At 41.3% G+C, this 15347-nt stretch overlaps 1 protein-coding gene across 1 annotated transcript in view; it reads left to right on the forward strand.

Annotated features, from left to right (window-relative positions):
* LOC143288403 (lactase/phlorizin hydrolase-like) overlaps positions 1–13083 on the forward strand; it is a 68614-nt gene extending 55531 nt beyond the window's left edge. Inside the window, exons 29-35 of the mRNA XM_076596833.1 lie at positions 2486–2743; positions 4942–5049; positions 5967–6042; positions 6557–6766; positions 8369–8477; positions 9465–9637; positions 11944–13083. Of these exons, the coding sequence (XP_076452948.1) occupies positions 2486–2743; positions 4942–5049; positions 5967–6042; positions 6557–6766; positions 8369–8477; positions 9465–9637; positions 11944–12323 (1314 nt within the window). The 3' untranslated portion in view covers positions 12324–13083. The remainder of the gene's footprint in view (positions 1–2485; positions 2744–4941; positions 5050–5966; positions 6043–6556; positions 6767–8368; positions 8478–9464; positions 9638–11943) is intronic.
* The last annotated feature ends 2264 nt before the right edge of the window (positions 13084–15347 follow it).

Below are 15347 nucleotides of genomic sequence, written 5' to 3' on the forward strand. Positions count from 1 at the left end.
AGCTGGAGTAAAACAAGGTGATGTGTGCAGTCCAGTGTTGTTCTCCCTTTTCATAAATGAACTGGCCATTGATGTTATTAATAACGGAAGACATGGTGCCACTTTTTCTTTTGATGCATTTGAATTATTTATCTTGTTATTAGCAGATGACGTTGTACTTTTGTCAGAAACTATTGTTGGTCTACAGACTCAGCTGAATAACTTACAACGTGCAGCAAGTTCCCTTCAACTGAAAGTCAACATGTGTAAGAGTAATATCATTGTATTCAGAAAGGGGGGATATTTAGGTTCACGGGAAAGATGGTTTTATGATAGTATTACAATGCCTGTTGTCAATGTTTATAAATATTTGGGGATAAATTTTACTACACGTTTGAGCTTTGTTTCTGCTTGTAAAGATCTTGCTAGCAGGGCCAAAAATGTCTTATTGTGTGTTATAAAAAGATTATCTTCGTTAAATAACCCTTCTCTACAATTGTTTTTGAAAATTTTTGATGCTCAGGTACAGCCCGTCATGCAATATGGTTCTGAATTATGGGGTCTGCATAAAGCCGCGTTGGAATGTGAATCTTGTTTGGGTTGAAGAAATTTCTAGGCGTAGATCTGCGTACACCTAATGATCTTGTTTATGGTGAAACAAATAGACATCCGATATATATTAACTCTGCTATACAGTGTATACATTATTGGCTTAAGTTGTTACAAATGGAAGATTATAGAATACCTTATAGAGCTTACAAAATGTTGTATGAGTTAGATATTAGGGGAAAGAGAAATTGGGTCACAGATGTACGTATTTGTTTATTTAGATATGGATTTGGTGATGTATGGTTGAATCAAGGTGTTGGTAGTATAAATCAGTTTGTAAGACTTTTCCGGCAACGCTTGATTGATTGTAGATGGCAGGACTGGGATTACCATATTCAAAACAGTGAAAGATTTAGCTTCCATAGAACTTTTGGACATACGCATGATGTTAAACAGTACTTGGTATGTAACATGGACATGTATTTGAAGTATGTAACAACAAGATTTAGGTTAGGCGTGTCAGACTTAGCTACACATTACTATAGATACAGAGATTTTACTGACAATGATTTAATTTGCCCACTATGTAAAGAAGACAAAGAAGACGAGGTACATTTTGTTTTTCGTTGTCCAGCTCTTTGCAGAATTAGAGAAAAATATATACCACCTAAGTACTATCGACAGCCATGTTTATTCAAACTGAGTTTATTATTTTCATCCACGAGACATGCTGATATATGGAATCTGGCACTGTTTTTACACCAGGCATTTAAATTTCGGGATATCGTGACATCTTAAGATGCTGTACTTCATTGCAGCGTTTATGTAATATGTGTACTTATTATGGTTGGTTATATATTTTCATTTTGTTTGTTATTACTTATATTGTCACTTACCCCTTCATAAGGGGCCTAGGCCTATTAATGAATAAATAATCTGAATCTGAATCTGAATCTCTCTCTGCCTCTGTGTGTGTGTGTGTGTGTGTGTGTGTGTGTGTGTGTGTGTGTCTCCCTTTCTGTGTGCGTGTCTCTCTCTGTTTCTCTCTCTGTCTCTCTCTCTATCTCTGTTTTTTCTCTGTCTCTCTTTCTCTGTCTCTGTCTCTCTCTCTCTCTCTCTCTCTCTCTGTGTCTGCCTGTTCACAATACATTCGAACATGTAATTAAATGAAGAACAAAATTAATGTTCGCATGTGTATATAAGTAGCATTGGTTATCGTTGTTCAATTGTCGTGTGCAAATTTGATACATGTAGTACGCATCTGTGTTCATCTGGATCCGTTGTCCTTACACCACCATCCCCGCCTTTTTTTTTTTTACTTTCATTTATTCATTGGTTGTATATTGGCCTGTGGCCCGAATACGGTTAATCCATCTGAATCTCTCAGTGTGTCTATCCATCTGTCTTTCTGTATCTACGTCTGTCTCTGTTTGTTTGTCTTTCCGTTTGTCTGTCTGTCTTTCTGTCTCGCTCTCTCTCTCTTTCTCTCTGTCTCTGTCTGTCTGTCTGTCTGTCTCTCTCTCTCTCTCTCTCTCTCTCTCTCTCTCTCTCTCTCTCTCTTCATCGCACCCCTCCTCCCCCTCCTCCTCACAATTCCCAGTGCTTTGATTCCATACTTTTGCAGATGAAGTGGCGTGTATGAATTTGTCCACACACATATCCACTCACACACACACACACACACACACACACACAGCCTCAACCATTAACACACACACACACACACACACACACACACACACACACACACACACACACACACACACACACACACACACAGCCTCAACCACTAACACAAACACATCCCATCAAGAAACAAAGCCGAAAAATTATTTAGAATTATAAGTCTTGTTCTCCCCTTCCCCCACATGCTCCCCCCCCACCCCCCGGTACACACACTCCCCTCCACCACCACCACCACCACCCCTCCAACTCGTGCAACACGTTCCCCTTCCAGGCAAACCACTACGCCTTCAGCATATCCTGGGCTCGGGTCCTCCCCGCGGGCGACGCCTCGGAGGTGAGACAGGAGGGCTTGAGCTACTACAACAACCTCATCGACGCCCTGCGGAGCTCTGGCGTGACGCCCGTGGTGACTCTGTACCACTGGGACCTGCCCAAAGCCCTGCAGGACCAAGGGGGGTGGCTCAACCACACCACGGCCCTCCACTTCGCCCACTTCGCTCGCCTCTGTTTCACGTCTTTCGGTGACAGGGTATGATGATAATCAGTCGTGTCCGGTTGAGATTCTTCGGGACAGTTTCAGTTTCAGTTTCTGAAGGAGGCGTCACTGCGTTCGGACAAAATCCATATACGCTACACCACAGTATGTTAGGCAGATGCCTGACCAGCAGCATAACCGAACGCGCTTGTCAGACCTTGAGTGCATGTTTATATAATTATTATATTTTGTGTACCTATCAGAGTGGATTTCTTTTTTTCTTTTTTCTTTTTTAACATAATTTTGCCAGAGGACAACACTCTCGTTGTCGTGGGTTCTTTTTAAGTGCACCAAGTGCCTGCTGCACACGGGACCTCGGTTTATCGTCTCATCTGAAAGACTAGGATAGCAGAGTCCCAACTATCTACTATGTAGGCTGGAACAATAAGGCGTAGTAACTCTCTCCATTTACAGCCTGTATACATGGAGGTAGTTGCTATCCATCACTATTGTTCAGCCCTTTACACTCTTGGCTTCATTATTCTTTTACATCTGGGCTAGAATTCTTTTTTACTTTATTTTATTGCAGTGGAGAATGTCTTGCCAAGTTTACATCCCCACTCTCTCGGTCGAGAGGGATTTTGTACAGTCGATGTTGAGATCGTCCCCAAAGACCAGTTAGCGCCCCCGCCCCCCCCCCCCCCCCCCCACACACCCCCACCCCTACCCCCCTCCCTCTCCCCCCACTCCCCTCCCCCCTAAAGAGCCAGTGCAGTACGAAGATAAAACATTAATCACAGTATCGCTTCTTCTTCTTCTTCTTCATCCCCGTCCTCCTCCTTCTCCTCCTTCTTCTTCTGCTTCTTCTTCTGCATATAACTGTTCATAACGCATGCCCACAATATTAAAATCATTATTTTGTTTCCAGTTCCAGCGTAAATCAGACAGAGCTATTGTCCCAAAGCCTCAAAATTGATTTACCTAAGATGAGTCTCTCATTTAATGGAAGCATAGAATGGAACATGCTTCCAAAGACATGTCGTCAAATTCCAGCCATATCTCTCTTTAAGTCCAACAGAAAAATATTTCTATTCGATTCTTTTGATCAACCTACTCGCGGTCTTTTGCAAATGCTTGCTTGTACTCAATCCACTAGCTGCCATGTCATGATGAATGAAAAATTGAATGTATGTGTGATCGTGCTAGCAAATGAACAGTAAGTGTGTGTGTGTGTGTGTGTGTGTGTGTGTGTGTGTGTGTGTGTGTGTGTGTGTGTGTGGGCGTGAATGTGTACGTATGTCTTTGTTTGCTTGTTTTATAATGTGTGTGTGTGTGTGTGTGTGTGTGTGTGTGTGTGTGTGTGTACGTACGTACGTACGTACGTACGTACGTGATAATGTACCAGTTGTTCTTTTCATTGCTTTGTTACTTTTCATAGACGGTTCCAGTTTCTATTCTTACTCGTTGTTCTTATTATTTTATTTTATTTTCATTTTATTTCTTTATTTTTTATGTTTTGTTTCGTTCTTTATTTTTATGTTTTGTGTCGTTTAAATGGGCAGAATCGTAAAAAAAAGGCCTTTACTGCGCCTAATTCTTTACCCATTAAAGATTCAATCAGTCAATCAATCAATCAATTTGCTTCCCCTCCTCCTTTAACTCTCTCCATACGAACGGCGAAAGAGACGACGTTAACAGCGTTTCTCCCCAATTATCACCATCAAAATATTACAAGTGGAAGGCTCTTGCACTGAAGAGGTGAATGTTGACAAAGAATACCACAATTCTGACGACGGAAGCTAAAGGTTGGGTCATTCAGACACCCACTGGACATCCGAGGGGTCCGTGTAGAGGAGAAGAGAGGACTGGCCGTACTGAGTGAGTTAACCCTGTGGTCAGTCTTCGACACGCTGTACGAACAGTCCATAAGATTCCCCAAGGGTCTGTTGCTTGTGTGTCAAAGCCTGATTCTCTTGGAGTGGTTGTGCCATCCATTCTGCAATCCGTGGTTGTTGGGTTGTTGTTTTTTTCCCCCCTGTCTCCGCCTCCATCTTCCTCCTCCAACAATTCTTTAGAGGAATGGGTTTTTTGGGTTTTTTTTTTTTAATTTTTTTTATATTATATATATATATATATATATTTTTTTTTTTTTTTTTTTTTTTTTTTTTGGCAAGGCCACTGGTCAAAACGTGAATACAGAACCGCGATGAAGGCATGATGGCTAGAAATAGCATGGACTTGAACGTTTGCAGGTGAAGGTATGGATGACCCTTGGGGAGCCGGACCTTCTGGTCAGCAGAGGGTACCTGCAGGGTGCCTTACCCCCTGGTATCACACACAGTCCAGGGGACTTCTACAAGGTGGTGTGCTCATTCACTCCGTCTGTCTGTCTGTCTGTCTGTCTGTCTGTCTGTCGGTTTGTCTGTCGGTCGGGCTGTGTCTAGGTTCTGTCTCTGCTTGTTTGTTTGTTTGTTTGACTGTCATCTCTCTCTGTCTCTCTCTGTGTCTCTGTCTCTGTCTCTCTCTCTCTGTCCCTTCCTGTTTTTCTGTGTGTGTGTATTTGTGTCCATCTCTCTCTCTCTGTCTGTCTGTCTGTCTCTGTCTGTCTGTCTCTCTTTCTCTCTCTGTCTCTCTCTCTTACATCTGAAAAACCTGGCCCCAAATTGTGCATTTTGGCATATGATAAAAAAAAACAAGAACATTATTCGTTGTATGCTGCTGCCATTGTTTCTGCTGTCACTACTGTTGCTGCTACTACTGCTTCGATTACTTCTACTACTGCTATTACTACTACCACCGCTACTACTACGACTGCTACTTCTACTAATACTACCACTACAACTATATCGTCGCTGCTGCGACTACTACTGCCATGTTGCTGCTGATGTCACCATTATTTCTACTGCTGCTGTTGAAGTTTCTGCCAGTAGTGGGAGTGGTAGCAGATAATAGCTACTACTACAACTTCTATACTGCTTCTTCTACTAGTGCTGTTGCCATGACTATCGATGATGATGACGATGGTGATGTGAAGGAATTTTTGGTTCGTAAAGTGGTGAATTATTCAACCAAACAAATCCCATAATTTTTCCATTAGTATTGATTAAAGTTTGATTAAGCAGGTATAGGCGATCACTTCTCGTTTTTTTGCATTCGTCCATTTCACACTGACGAAAAATACTTACACTATGCTTATAGTGTGTGTGTGTGTGTGTGTGTGTGTGTGTGTGTGTGTGTGTGTGTGTGTGTGTGTGTGCTGTTGTTGTTGTCGTTACAGGCGACGTACAATCTTCTGAAGGCACATGCCATGGTCTACCGCCTCTACGAGCAAGAGTTCAAATCCTCACAGCAAGGTAAAAATAAGAAATATATTCGTTTATTTATTCCTTCATTTATTCACTTATACATTTGTTTAACATTTTGGGTGAGTCCTTGAAAGTGTCTCTCAATGTTCTGAATGCGGTATGATCGAATGACCGTTCGCTAAAACCGTTCCGAAAAAATATTTCTGACGCTGCTTTGCTAATCTCACGTGTCTGTCTTCCCCTCTCTCCCTCTTGATCTTTTTCTGTGATTCATTACATAAGCGGGAATAAAACGTGTCCTGAACTCATCATTGCAAATTGCTAGGGAACCTTGTTGCGGAATCTGTGTGTGTGTGTGTGTGTGTGTGCTTTCTTTTTTAAACAAAGAAACTTGTCACATTGGTGAATGTAAATTTTTGTTCTTACTTTCAATGATAGTTCATAGGGTATGTAATATATCATGCATGTTATCATTTCGCTCTAACTTCCAATAATAGTTCAAAGGGTATGCAGTATGCATATTATAATTTCGTGAGAACTCCAAACTATCTTTTGTTTTTAGGCAAAGTGGGCGTGGAGCTGCAACCTGATTGGTTAATACCTTCCAATCCCAACGACCCAGGGGACGCTACTTCCACGGATAACGAGCAAGAGTTCTCCTTTGGCCTTTTTGGTGACCCCATCTTCAAGGGAGACTATTCGGTCATGGTCCAGAAACGTGCAGGAAATAACTTGGTCGCTTTTACGGCCGATGAAAAGAAAATGCTGAACGGTACGAAGATGAAAGCAAACTCTGTAAGGAAGTACAACGAGAAATGCCAAATTGTCATGTGAATCACGATGATGACAGTTGATTTTTGTTATTTTTTACTTTATTTATTTTTTTTTTCTTTCTTGATTTTTTTTCTCAAGGCCTGACTAAGCGCGTTGGGTCACGCTGCTGGTCAGGCATCTGCTTGGCAGATGTGGTGTAGCGTATATGGATTTGACCGAACGCAGTGACTACGCCTCCTTGAGCTACTGATACTGATGACAGATATTAAAAACTCAAACTGGTGGATCGGGTGGCTATTGTCATTAAATGTTAAAACACAGTAGCACTTTTCGACATAGTTTCACGGTTCCTCAAAAAGTGTCACTGCGTTCGGACAAATCTACATGCGGTTCATCACATCTGCTAGGCAGATGCCTGACAGCAGCATAACCTCGAACATGCATGCGTATATATTTGTGTACCTATCAGAGTGGATTTCTACAGAATTCTGCTAGAGGACAACGCAATGGGTTCCACTGCACACGGGATGTCAGTTAATTGTCCTGTCCGAATAACCAGACGCTCAGTTTGATTTTCCGGTCAAACTTGGGAACACTGAACACTGAATGATTTTAATGACATAGGCCAACAGCCCCTTAATCAAAACAAATGCAAACAAAACACATTTCTGATAAAATTCTACAACAGAACATAACTGTTACTCGTTAGATATGGATGATGAAAACCAATATTAGCATTTAACTCGTATCCAATCCTGTCTCTGTATTGGTTTCCCGCCGGCCCCCAACCCTCAACATACACATCTTCATGTTCACTTAAAAAAACAACAACAAAAAAACAAAACAAAAAACAACAACAAAAAACCACCATTATACGCATATACAGACGTGCCGTCACTTAAAAAGGGTTTACTGTTAAACTGGACACCAGGCACATCCACAGAGATCACATGACTTAATTAAAGTACAAACTTGGGAGACAGGGCGAGACCCTATTTATTTATTTATTTATGTGAGCTTATCTATTATTTATTCACCTTTTTTTTTTCTTTTTCTCTTTTCTCAAGGCCTGAATAACCGCGTTTGGGTTACGCTGCTGGTCAGGCATCTGCTTGGCAGATGTGGTGTAGCGTATATGGATTTGTCCGAACGCAGTGACGCCTCCTTGAGCTACTGAAACTGAAACTGAAACTGAACCGCATTGTGTTGAACTGTATTGTAAGCCTACTGTCAAATAATGCATGATAAATGTTGTATATCAATGGATTATATTGCATCAGTTGAGATGTGTGTACTGGATTATACAGCAGAACAACTGTATTGTACTACCTTGCAATGCATTTCATTGTATTAAAATGCTTTTGAGCTGATATCGTGATAATGCTGCATTTCTCTGCATTGTATTTTACTACTTTTTGTTTATTTATTTATTTTTTTTTATTTAGTATTCTGTTTATTTGAGTAACAAGTCACAGCGAAATAATTTTATTCTCTGCTGTTATAATGGAGCTCCTTTCGCCTACAGACCGTTTTCGCCGTACCTAGCTACCCACACCACACAGTCTGCTGGAACAATAACTTGAGTTTCAGTCGTTTTCAGGTTCTGCTGATTTCTACGGACTTTCGTATGCTGGAGTGAAAAGAGTAAAACGGATGGCCACAAACAACACCAGAGTTTACGGTGAACTTGTGCACGTGGAAAAAGTCAGGTTAGCATTTTTTTTCGTTTATGTTTGTTTGTTTTGTTTTTTTGATTCATAGAAAACAACTGTTTATCGGTTTTCAAGCTTGACTTCCAAGAAAATGTTTGATTAAATGTACACTTTTTTTGGTTAATCTGTGTTATCCATACACCGTAAAAAGAAGTTGTATCCAAGCGTATGTAACCTGTAAGTGCATACACAAGAACACATTCAGACACACTACTCGCACGCACGCACACACACACACACACACACACTGATGCACATACGCAGACAAACACAGCTGTTGATTTTAAGGATAGGCGAACACGAAGGAAACTCAAGTGAAAAAATATGTTTCCTAATGAATTAAAGGGAAATATAAACATCATTGTTTAAATTGAAAAAGGGAAGATACTAAGTTCTCTCTCTCTTCTCTTTCTCTCCCCCCCCCCTCCTCTCTCTCTCTCTCTCTCTCTCAGTCAGTGTGTGTATGTGTGTGTGCGTGTGTGTGTGTATTTGTATTTGTATTCTTTTTTATCACAACAGATTTCTCTGTGTGAAATTCGGGCTGCTCTCCCCAGGGAGAGCGCGTCGCTACACTACAGCGCCACCCATTTTTTTGTATTTTTTCCTGCGTGCAGTTTTATTTGTTTTTTTCCAATCGAAGTGGATTTTTCTACAGAATTTTGCCAGGAACAACCCTTTTGTTGCCGTGGGTTCTTTTACGTGCGCTAAGTGCATGCTGCACACGGGACCTCGGTTTATCGTCTCATCCGAATGACTAGCGTCCAGACCACCACTCAAGGTCTAGTGGAGGGGGAGAAAATATCGGCGGCTGAGCCGTGATTCGAACCAGCTCCCTCAGATTCTCTCGCTTCCTAGGCGGACGCGTTACCTCGAGGCCATCACTCATCATGTGTGTGTGTGTGTGTGTGTGTGTGTGTGTGTGTGTGTGTGTGTGTGTGCAGCATCAACCAAGTTAAAGTGTCTGCGCCTTAATAATTGTTTCAGTGACTGGCAGAAGGATCGAACCCTCGGTCTGCGGCCCCTCCTGCGAGCCGTGAAGCAGCGCTATGATGACGTGCCTGTCATGGTGAGCACAGGCTGGGCCACGTCGTCCGCACGTCTGGAGGACAGAGATCGGCAGCAGTATCTGCAGTATCACATGGATGAGGTCCTCAAAGGTAAGTCTGTCTGCTTCCTCTCCCAACACCTCACGTTGACACGCGACATGCACGCACACACAGACAATGACAGGTCCGTCGTCCGATCCACCTTTTTATATACACGGATGTGTGCGGCTGATAGACTCGGCTTGCCACACTTGCAAGTTCAGCCATTCGCGCGGCGAGATAAATGTCAATTCAACTCGATACAACCCAAGCACGCTCGAATCCTCTTTTCTTTTTTTTTCTTTTTTTTTTTCTTTTATCTTTTTTGTTCTTCTTCTTTCCTTCTTTAGTTTAACGTCTTTTCACTGGTAAGTGATATTAGACGGGGAAAGTGGGGGGTGGGAGTTGAACATCTGTGTGCGCGGCGAGTAGGGGTTGGGGTGTGTGGGGGGGGGGGGGGTGGGGGGGGGGGGTGGAGAGTGGGGCGATGAGAAGAGGTGGTGGAATGACTGACTCAGGAAAAGAGACATAAAAAAAAAAGTGGCAGAACATAACGGGAAGAACACTAAAGAATGAACTAACTGAGAGAAAAGTATAACTATTTCAAACATTCCTGTAATGGGATTGAATATAATCATCATAACAAAAACCATAATCAATCAAAGGTAGATACCAACTGGACTTTGATTCAAATATTTTGAGATTTGTCGGAGTAATAAATAATTATTCAAAATATCTTCTAAGGAAAAAGACGTGTATAGCGGATACTGGTCAGTGCGGAGTTTTTGAAAGGCCAGTTTTGCTCTGGGACACTCGACAGGTATACCATGTGATAGACATTAACTTCTTTTCCGCATAAGCACTGTATGCTTTTGCAATATTTTGTACGAAGAGCATTCAAACGAAATCGAGCTTTAGTATGTGCATGGTTTTTGCATCTTTTTTTCCCCTTCAAGTCAATGTGTGCCTGTTTTTTTATACTAGTAAATTGTGCTACATGCGTGAGGCTCAACGCTCGGCTTATATCACAGACACACACACACACACACACACACACACACACAAACACACACATCCACGCACACACACACGCACACACACGTTAAGACCTTAAGGTATTGTACAACAATACATAAATAAAAACATCAAGGGAATAAATCGTATATATAAGTAAAATGCACACACACACACACACACACACACACACACACACACACACACACACACACACACACACTCATACACACTCACACACACACATACAACGTATGCATGCACATAACATATGTCACGCCAATAAAACTGATTAGTACATTAACATTAAGATACATGAAATCCAAGTAAAATAAGAAAATATTTAAAAATCACTTCCGATCACACACACACACACACACACACACACACACACACACACACACACAGAGAAATGCAGTAATTTGCAGCTCAGTCTTTTGTGAAGGACTATGACTGAAATTAGGAGGCAACTGAAATTGCGCTGGCTCATACGGTGCTGCAGCCTTGGCCGCCGGGGGCTTGTTGGTCTTTTGGAACCGTCACAACGCCTACTGTCCTGCAACCCTCTTGGCCGAGAGAGTGGGGATGTAACCTGTGGGCAAGACACTCTCCATTAAAATTAATAATCAATAGCGCAGATAATCAGGACAGCAAATGCCTCCTCTGCTGTTCTGGTGGTCATGGTCGGACACGATCCACGGCTGACTATCATACACGTCATTGATAATGTACGTGATTTTTGCCTTTTGTCACAAAATTGGCTATGTTTGTGAATTGCCTGTCTCTTTTCATTTACCCAGTGAAAAGAACGGTGCCCACGCTTGCATGAATTAAAGAGCTGTGTGTGTATGTCTTAAAGTGTGCTCTCGAGCATGTGTTTGTGTGCGTGCCGTGTGTGTACGTGTGAGCGTGTGTACGTGTGTGTGTGTGTGTGTGTGTGTGAAGTCATTCCACTCCAAGTGATATTAGACTTTATATCAGACGGGAACAGTGTGTGAGGAGGGGGAGGGTGGATCAGGAGAAAGAGTGAGGGGAGGGGAAAAGTGTGACTGTGTGTGCATTTTCGTGAGTGCTCATGCATGCTTTTGTGTGTGTGTGTGTGTGTGTGTGTGTGTGTGTGTGCCTCAGTGTATATATATGGAGAGAGAGAGAGAGAGATGTGTGTGTGTGTGTGTGTGTGTTGGTCTTTCTGTGTGTGTGTGTGTGTGTGTGTGTGTGTGTGTGCGAGAGAGAGAGATTGTGCGTGTGCATGCTTGTGCGTGTACACACGCGCACACACGCACGTGCAACTAAAACACGTCAGTTCACATTCACACGTACGCCCATCACTGACTTGAGTTTATGCGTCCCGGCATCTCCTCTAGCCGTACGTATGGACCAAGTGCACGTGACGGCCTTCACCTACCGACCCCTGCAGGACGGCTTCCGGTGGCCCCAGGGCTACACTGTCCACTCCGGGCTGTTCTCCGTCAACTTCACCGACCCCTTCCGACCCCGCCTCGCCCGACAGTCAGCCCGATACTTCGCCGCTGTGGCAGAGAGGGGAGGCGTCCTGAGGGACCCGGTGCCAGAGACACACACCGCCTCTGCTTCTTCTTCGCACGTGGTTACCACCGCCGCCTCTGCAGCGTCTCCGAGACAGCGATGTGATGCAGCGGGTGCTGCCACGGCTGTGGTGAAAGTTTCTGAGGGTTTGCTTTTGTTTTTGTGGTTGGTGTCAGTGTTGGTAGGTTTTGGTGTGTGATGTGTTGTAGTTGTCAAGGAATACCGTGTTATTGTTGTTGTAGCGTAATTGTGTGTTGTTGTTTTTATGTACGTATGTATGTGCACATATGTATGCCTCTGTGTGTGTGTGTGTGTGTGTGTGTGTGTGCCAGCCCTGATGGTGCATTTAACAGGTGAAAAGTGTGTAAAGGGAATAACAATATTTCCTTTTCCCTTGCTGGATTTTTTCCCCATATATTGGCTGTAGATGTGTGTTTCATGACATAACCATGTTACAAGTTACACCTGCAATAACCTGTTACACGTTACTACTGCGATAATCTGCTTGTTACGCATATCATCCACAATAACCTGCTTGTTATATGTCAGTTACATCCCCAATAATTTGCTTGTTAAATGTTACACCTACAATAACCTGCTTGTTAAATGTTACACCTACAATAACCTGTTCTCTTTCATAATCATATTCGGTCTGTTGGAGTCTCTATCATTGTACGGTTATGTGTCACGATCGGCACAAAGTCACAGAATCTTTTTTTCTTCTTCTTCCTTTTTTTTTTTTTTTTTAAACTCATTCACTCATTACAACCAATTAATGTTTGTACCATTTAGCAATAGAAAACCGATGCACAGAATTTAACTTTTATATTTGTTCTCTGTAGCTTATTCTTCTTAACGAAATCATTAAATAGCTATCAGTCTTTTTTTGTTGTTGTTTTGTTATCTTTGATTCTAATCGAAGAATCACTGCATTAAAAAAAAAAAAAAAAAAAAAAAAATCACAAGTAACACGGAAATGTTGAGATTTCTGTGGAATGCATCATATGCCTACATTTGGTTGTTATTTTGGAATTATCATCTGAATTATGTTCTGTATTCCTGTACATAGTTTCTGCTTTAGAATTATCATCTGAATCACCTGTTTCTCTGTTTTCTGCAAACATAGATGCTGAGTTACATAAATAAAACAATGTGTTCTTTGCTTTTTACCTTGGTTTTCTGAGGAGCAGTTTTTGAGTAACTGCATCCTGATGTCATTCCAGAAGTGTGCACCAAATAAGAATGACGATGATCAAACGCACTTTTAATTGTCATTTCACAAGTATGAACAGAATTGTGTCATTCCATTTTCTAATAATGATGATATAAAAACAAAAGAGAGAGAGAATCATTCCATATGTGTGCAAATGAAATTATGGTGCTTAGAGCCTCGCCGACCACTAAGGCCATCTCAAGGCTATCGCCGTGTTAATAACTACTACAAGGATAAAAAAAAACAAAAAAACCCCAATTAAAACGAGTCACCACTTCAAACTTTCCACTCCAAAGTTTAAAAAAAACTTCCATAGTTTAAAACCTTCACATCTGGTTAAAAATGTTCATCAGCGCCCACGGAGGGCCATATGTGTGCATCTGCACATCAGTGAGAGAGAGAGAGAGAGAGAGAGAGAGATGCAGAGACAGCAAGCAAAATTGAGAAATTACAATTCTTCCTGAACAATCAGTCAAAGCATGTTTATTGGGAGGGATAATGATTCACTGTATTCCTCAATTATCCGTTTTATATAATATCAATAATGGCAGATTATAAGATTTTTTTTGATTTTTTTTTTACATGTGACATGTAAACCTGTACTTGTTTAGTAACAGAAAAAAACACAAATACATCAATTTAAAAAACAAAAAGTGGTTTGTCTTCCTGAATTACAAACACACACATACAAAGCATACACACATACAAAGCGCGCGCACACACACACACACACACACAAGCTTGCACATGCACACACACACACACACACACACAAAATCACGAGACATGTCCTTGCACAAATCATACACATGAACAGTGATGTATCCTCAGACCAATCTTTCTTTAAAACATTGTGACCCATTCATGGATCCAGAATACTGGTCAACAATTCTGCATTTAAAAATAAACCAAACATTTTACAGAACACATGATAAAACGAAGAGTTCTAAACACTGTCTTAATTAATAATCTTTTTTTTTTTTTTTTAAGAAAACACACAAGAATTTATTGGTAAATACTGTGCACACACAAGTGCTGCACTGTTTTTGTTGTGTATGTGTGTGTGCATATGTTCATGCATGCACACTGTGTGTGTGTGTGTGCGCGTGTAGTCTTCAGTTTCATCGTCTTTCCACTTTAAGTGATATCAGAAAGGAAAAAAAGTGAGTGTATGAATGCATAAGTGTGGGTGTGAGTGTGCATGTGGGTTTGTACATACACATGGCATGCACACAATCACAGAGTGGTTTAAATCTCTCTGATGTTGACATCATATTGAACAGCATTCCCTATCAAATGCTGTCACCCAAACTTCTCCCCCAAACTTCCTCTGACAAAGAAACAGGCAGACATTCAATGAAAAACAAAACGGTGGTATGCAGGAAAAACATCTGTGGTCTCAGATTAGTTCACATTCAGAACATGTGACTGGACTGGATTACAAACATATTCATAAACAAATAAGAGTGCATTTCCCATCGAGAACTATCACAGATTCTAGACACAGACAAAAAAAAAAAAAAAAAAGAAAAAAGAAGAAGAAAAAACTTGTGTACATCAGAAATGCAATGTCACCACTGGTTGGAGATCAATAATGATCCTAAACAACAAAATACTGTGATAACCTTTTCTCTGAAACATCTATATCATTTCATATATGGTGGTTTCACATTTAGATATATATATTATATGAAAATATTCTGCACACTTATAAGCAGTTTTCTGATCAAGCAAAAGTCTGCTGTCTTTTCAGCTTTCAATGAATCATGCAGTTTACAAAAAACCCAAAAAAACCGAAACAAAATGTAGAAGGGGCAAACACACACACACAACACACACACACACACACACACACAACCAATATCAAATCCTGAGAAGTTTCTGGCATTACTGAGCAATGCCTTGGGATTTAATACAGACCTGCAATATTCATGTCAACCCTGATTATGCAACAACTGTGATGACATAATTTAAAAAAAAGCACTGACAAATGGATTGTCAAACTTTTTT

The sequence above is a fragment of the Babylonia areolata genome, chromosome 12 (assembly GCF_041734735.1).
Source record: "Babylonia areolata isolate BAREFJ2019XMU chromosome 12, ASM4173473v1, whole genome shotgun sequence".
Taxonomy (NCBI): domain Eukaryota; kingdom Metazoa; phylum Mollusca; class Gastropoda; order Neogastropoda; family Buccinidae; genus Babylonia; species Babylonia areolata.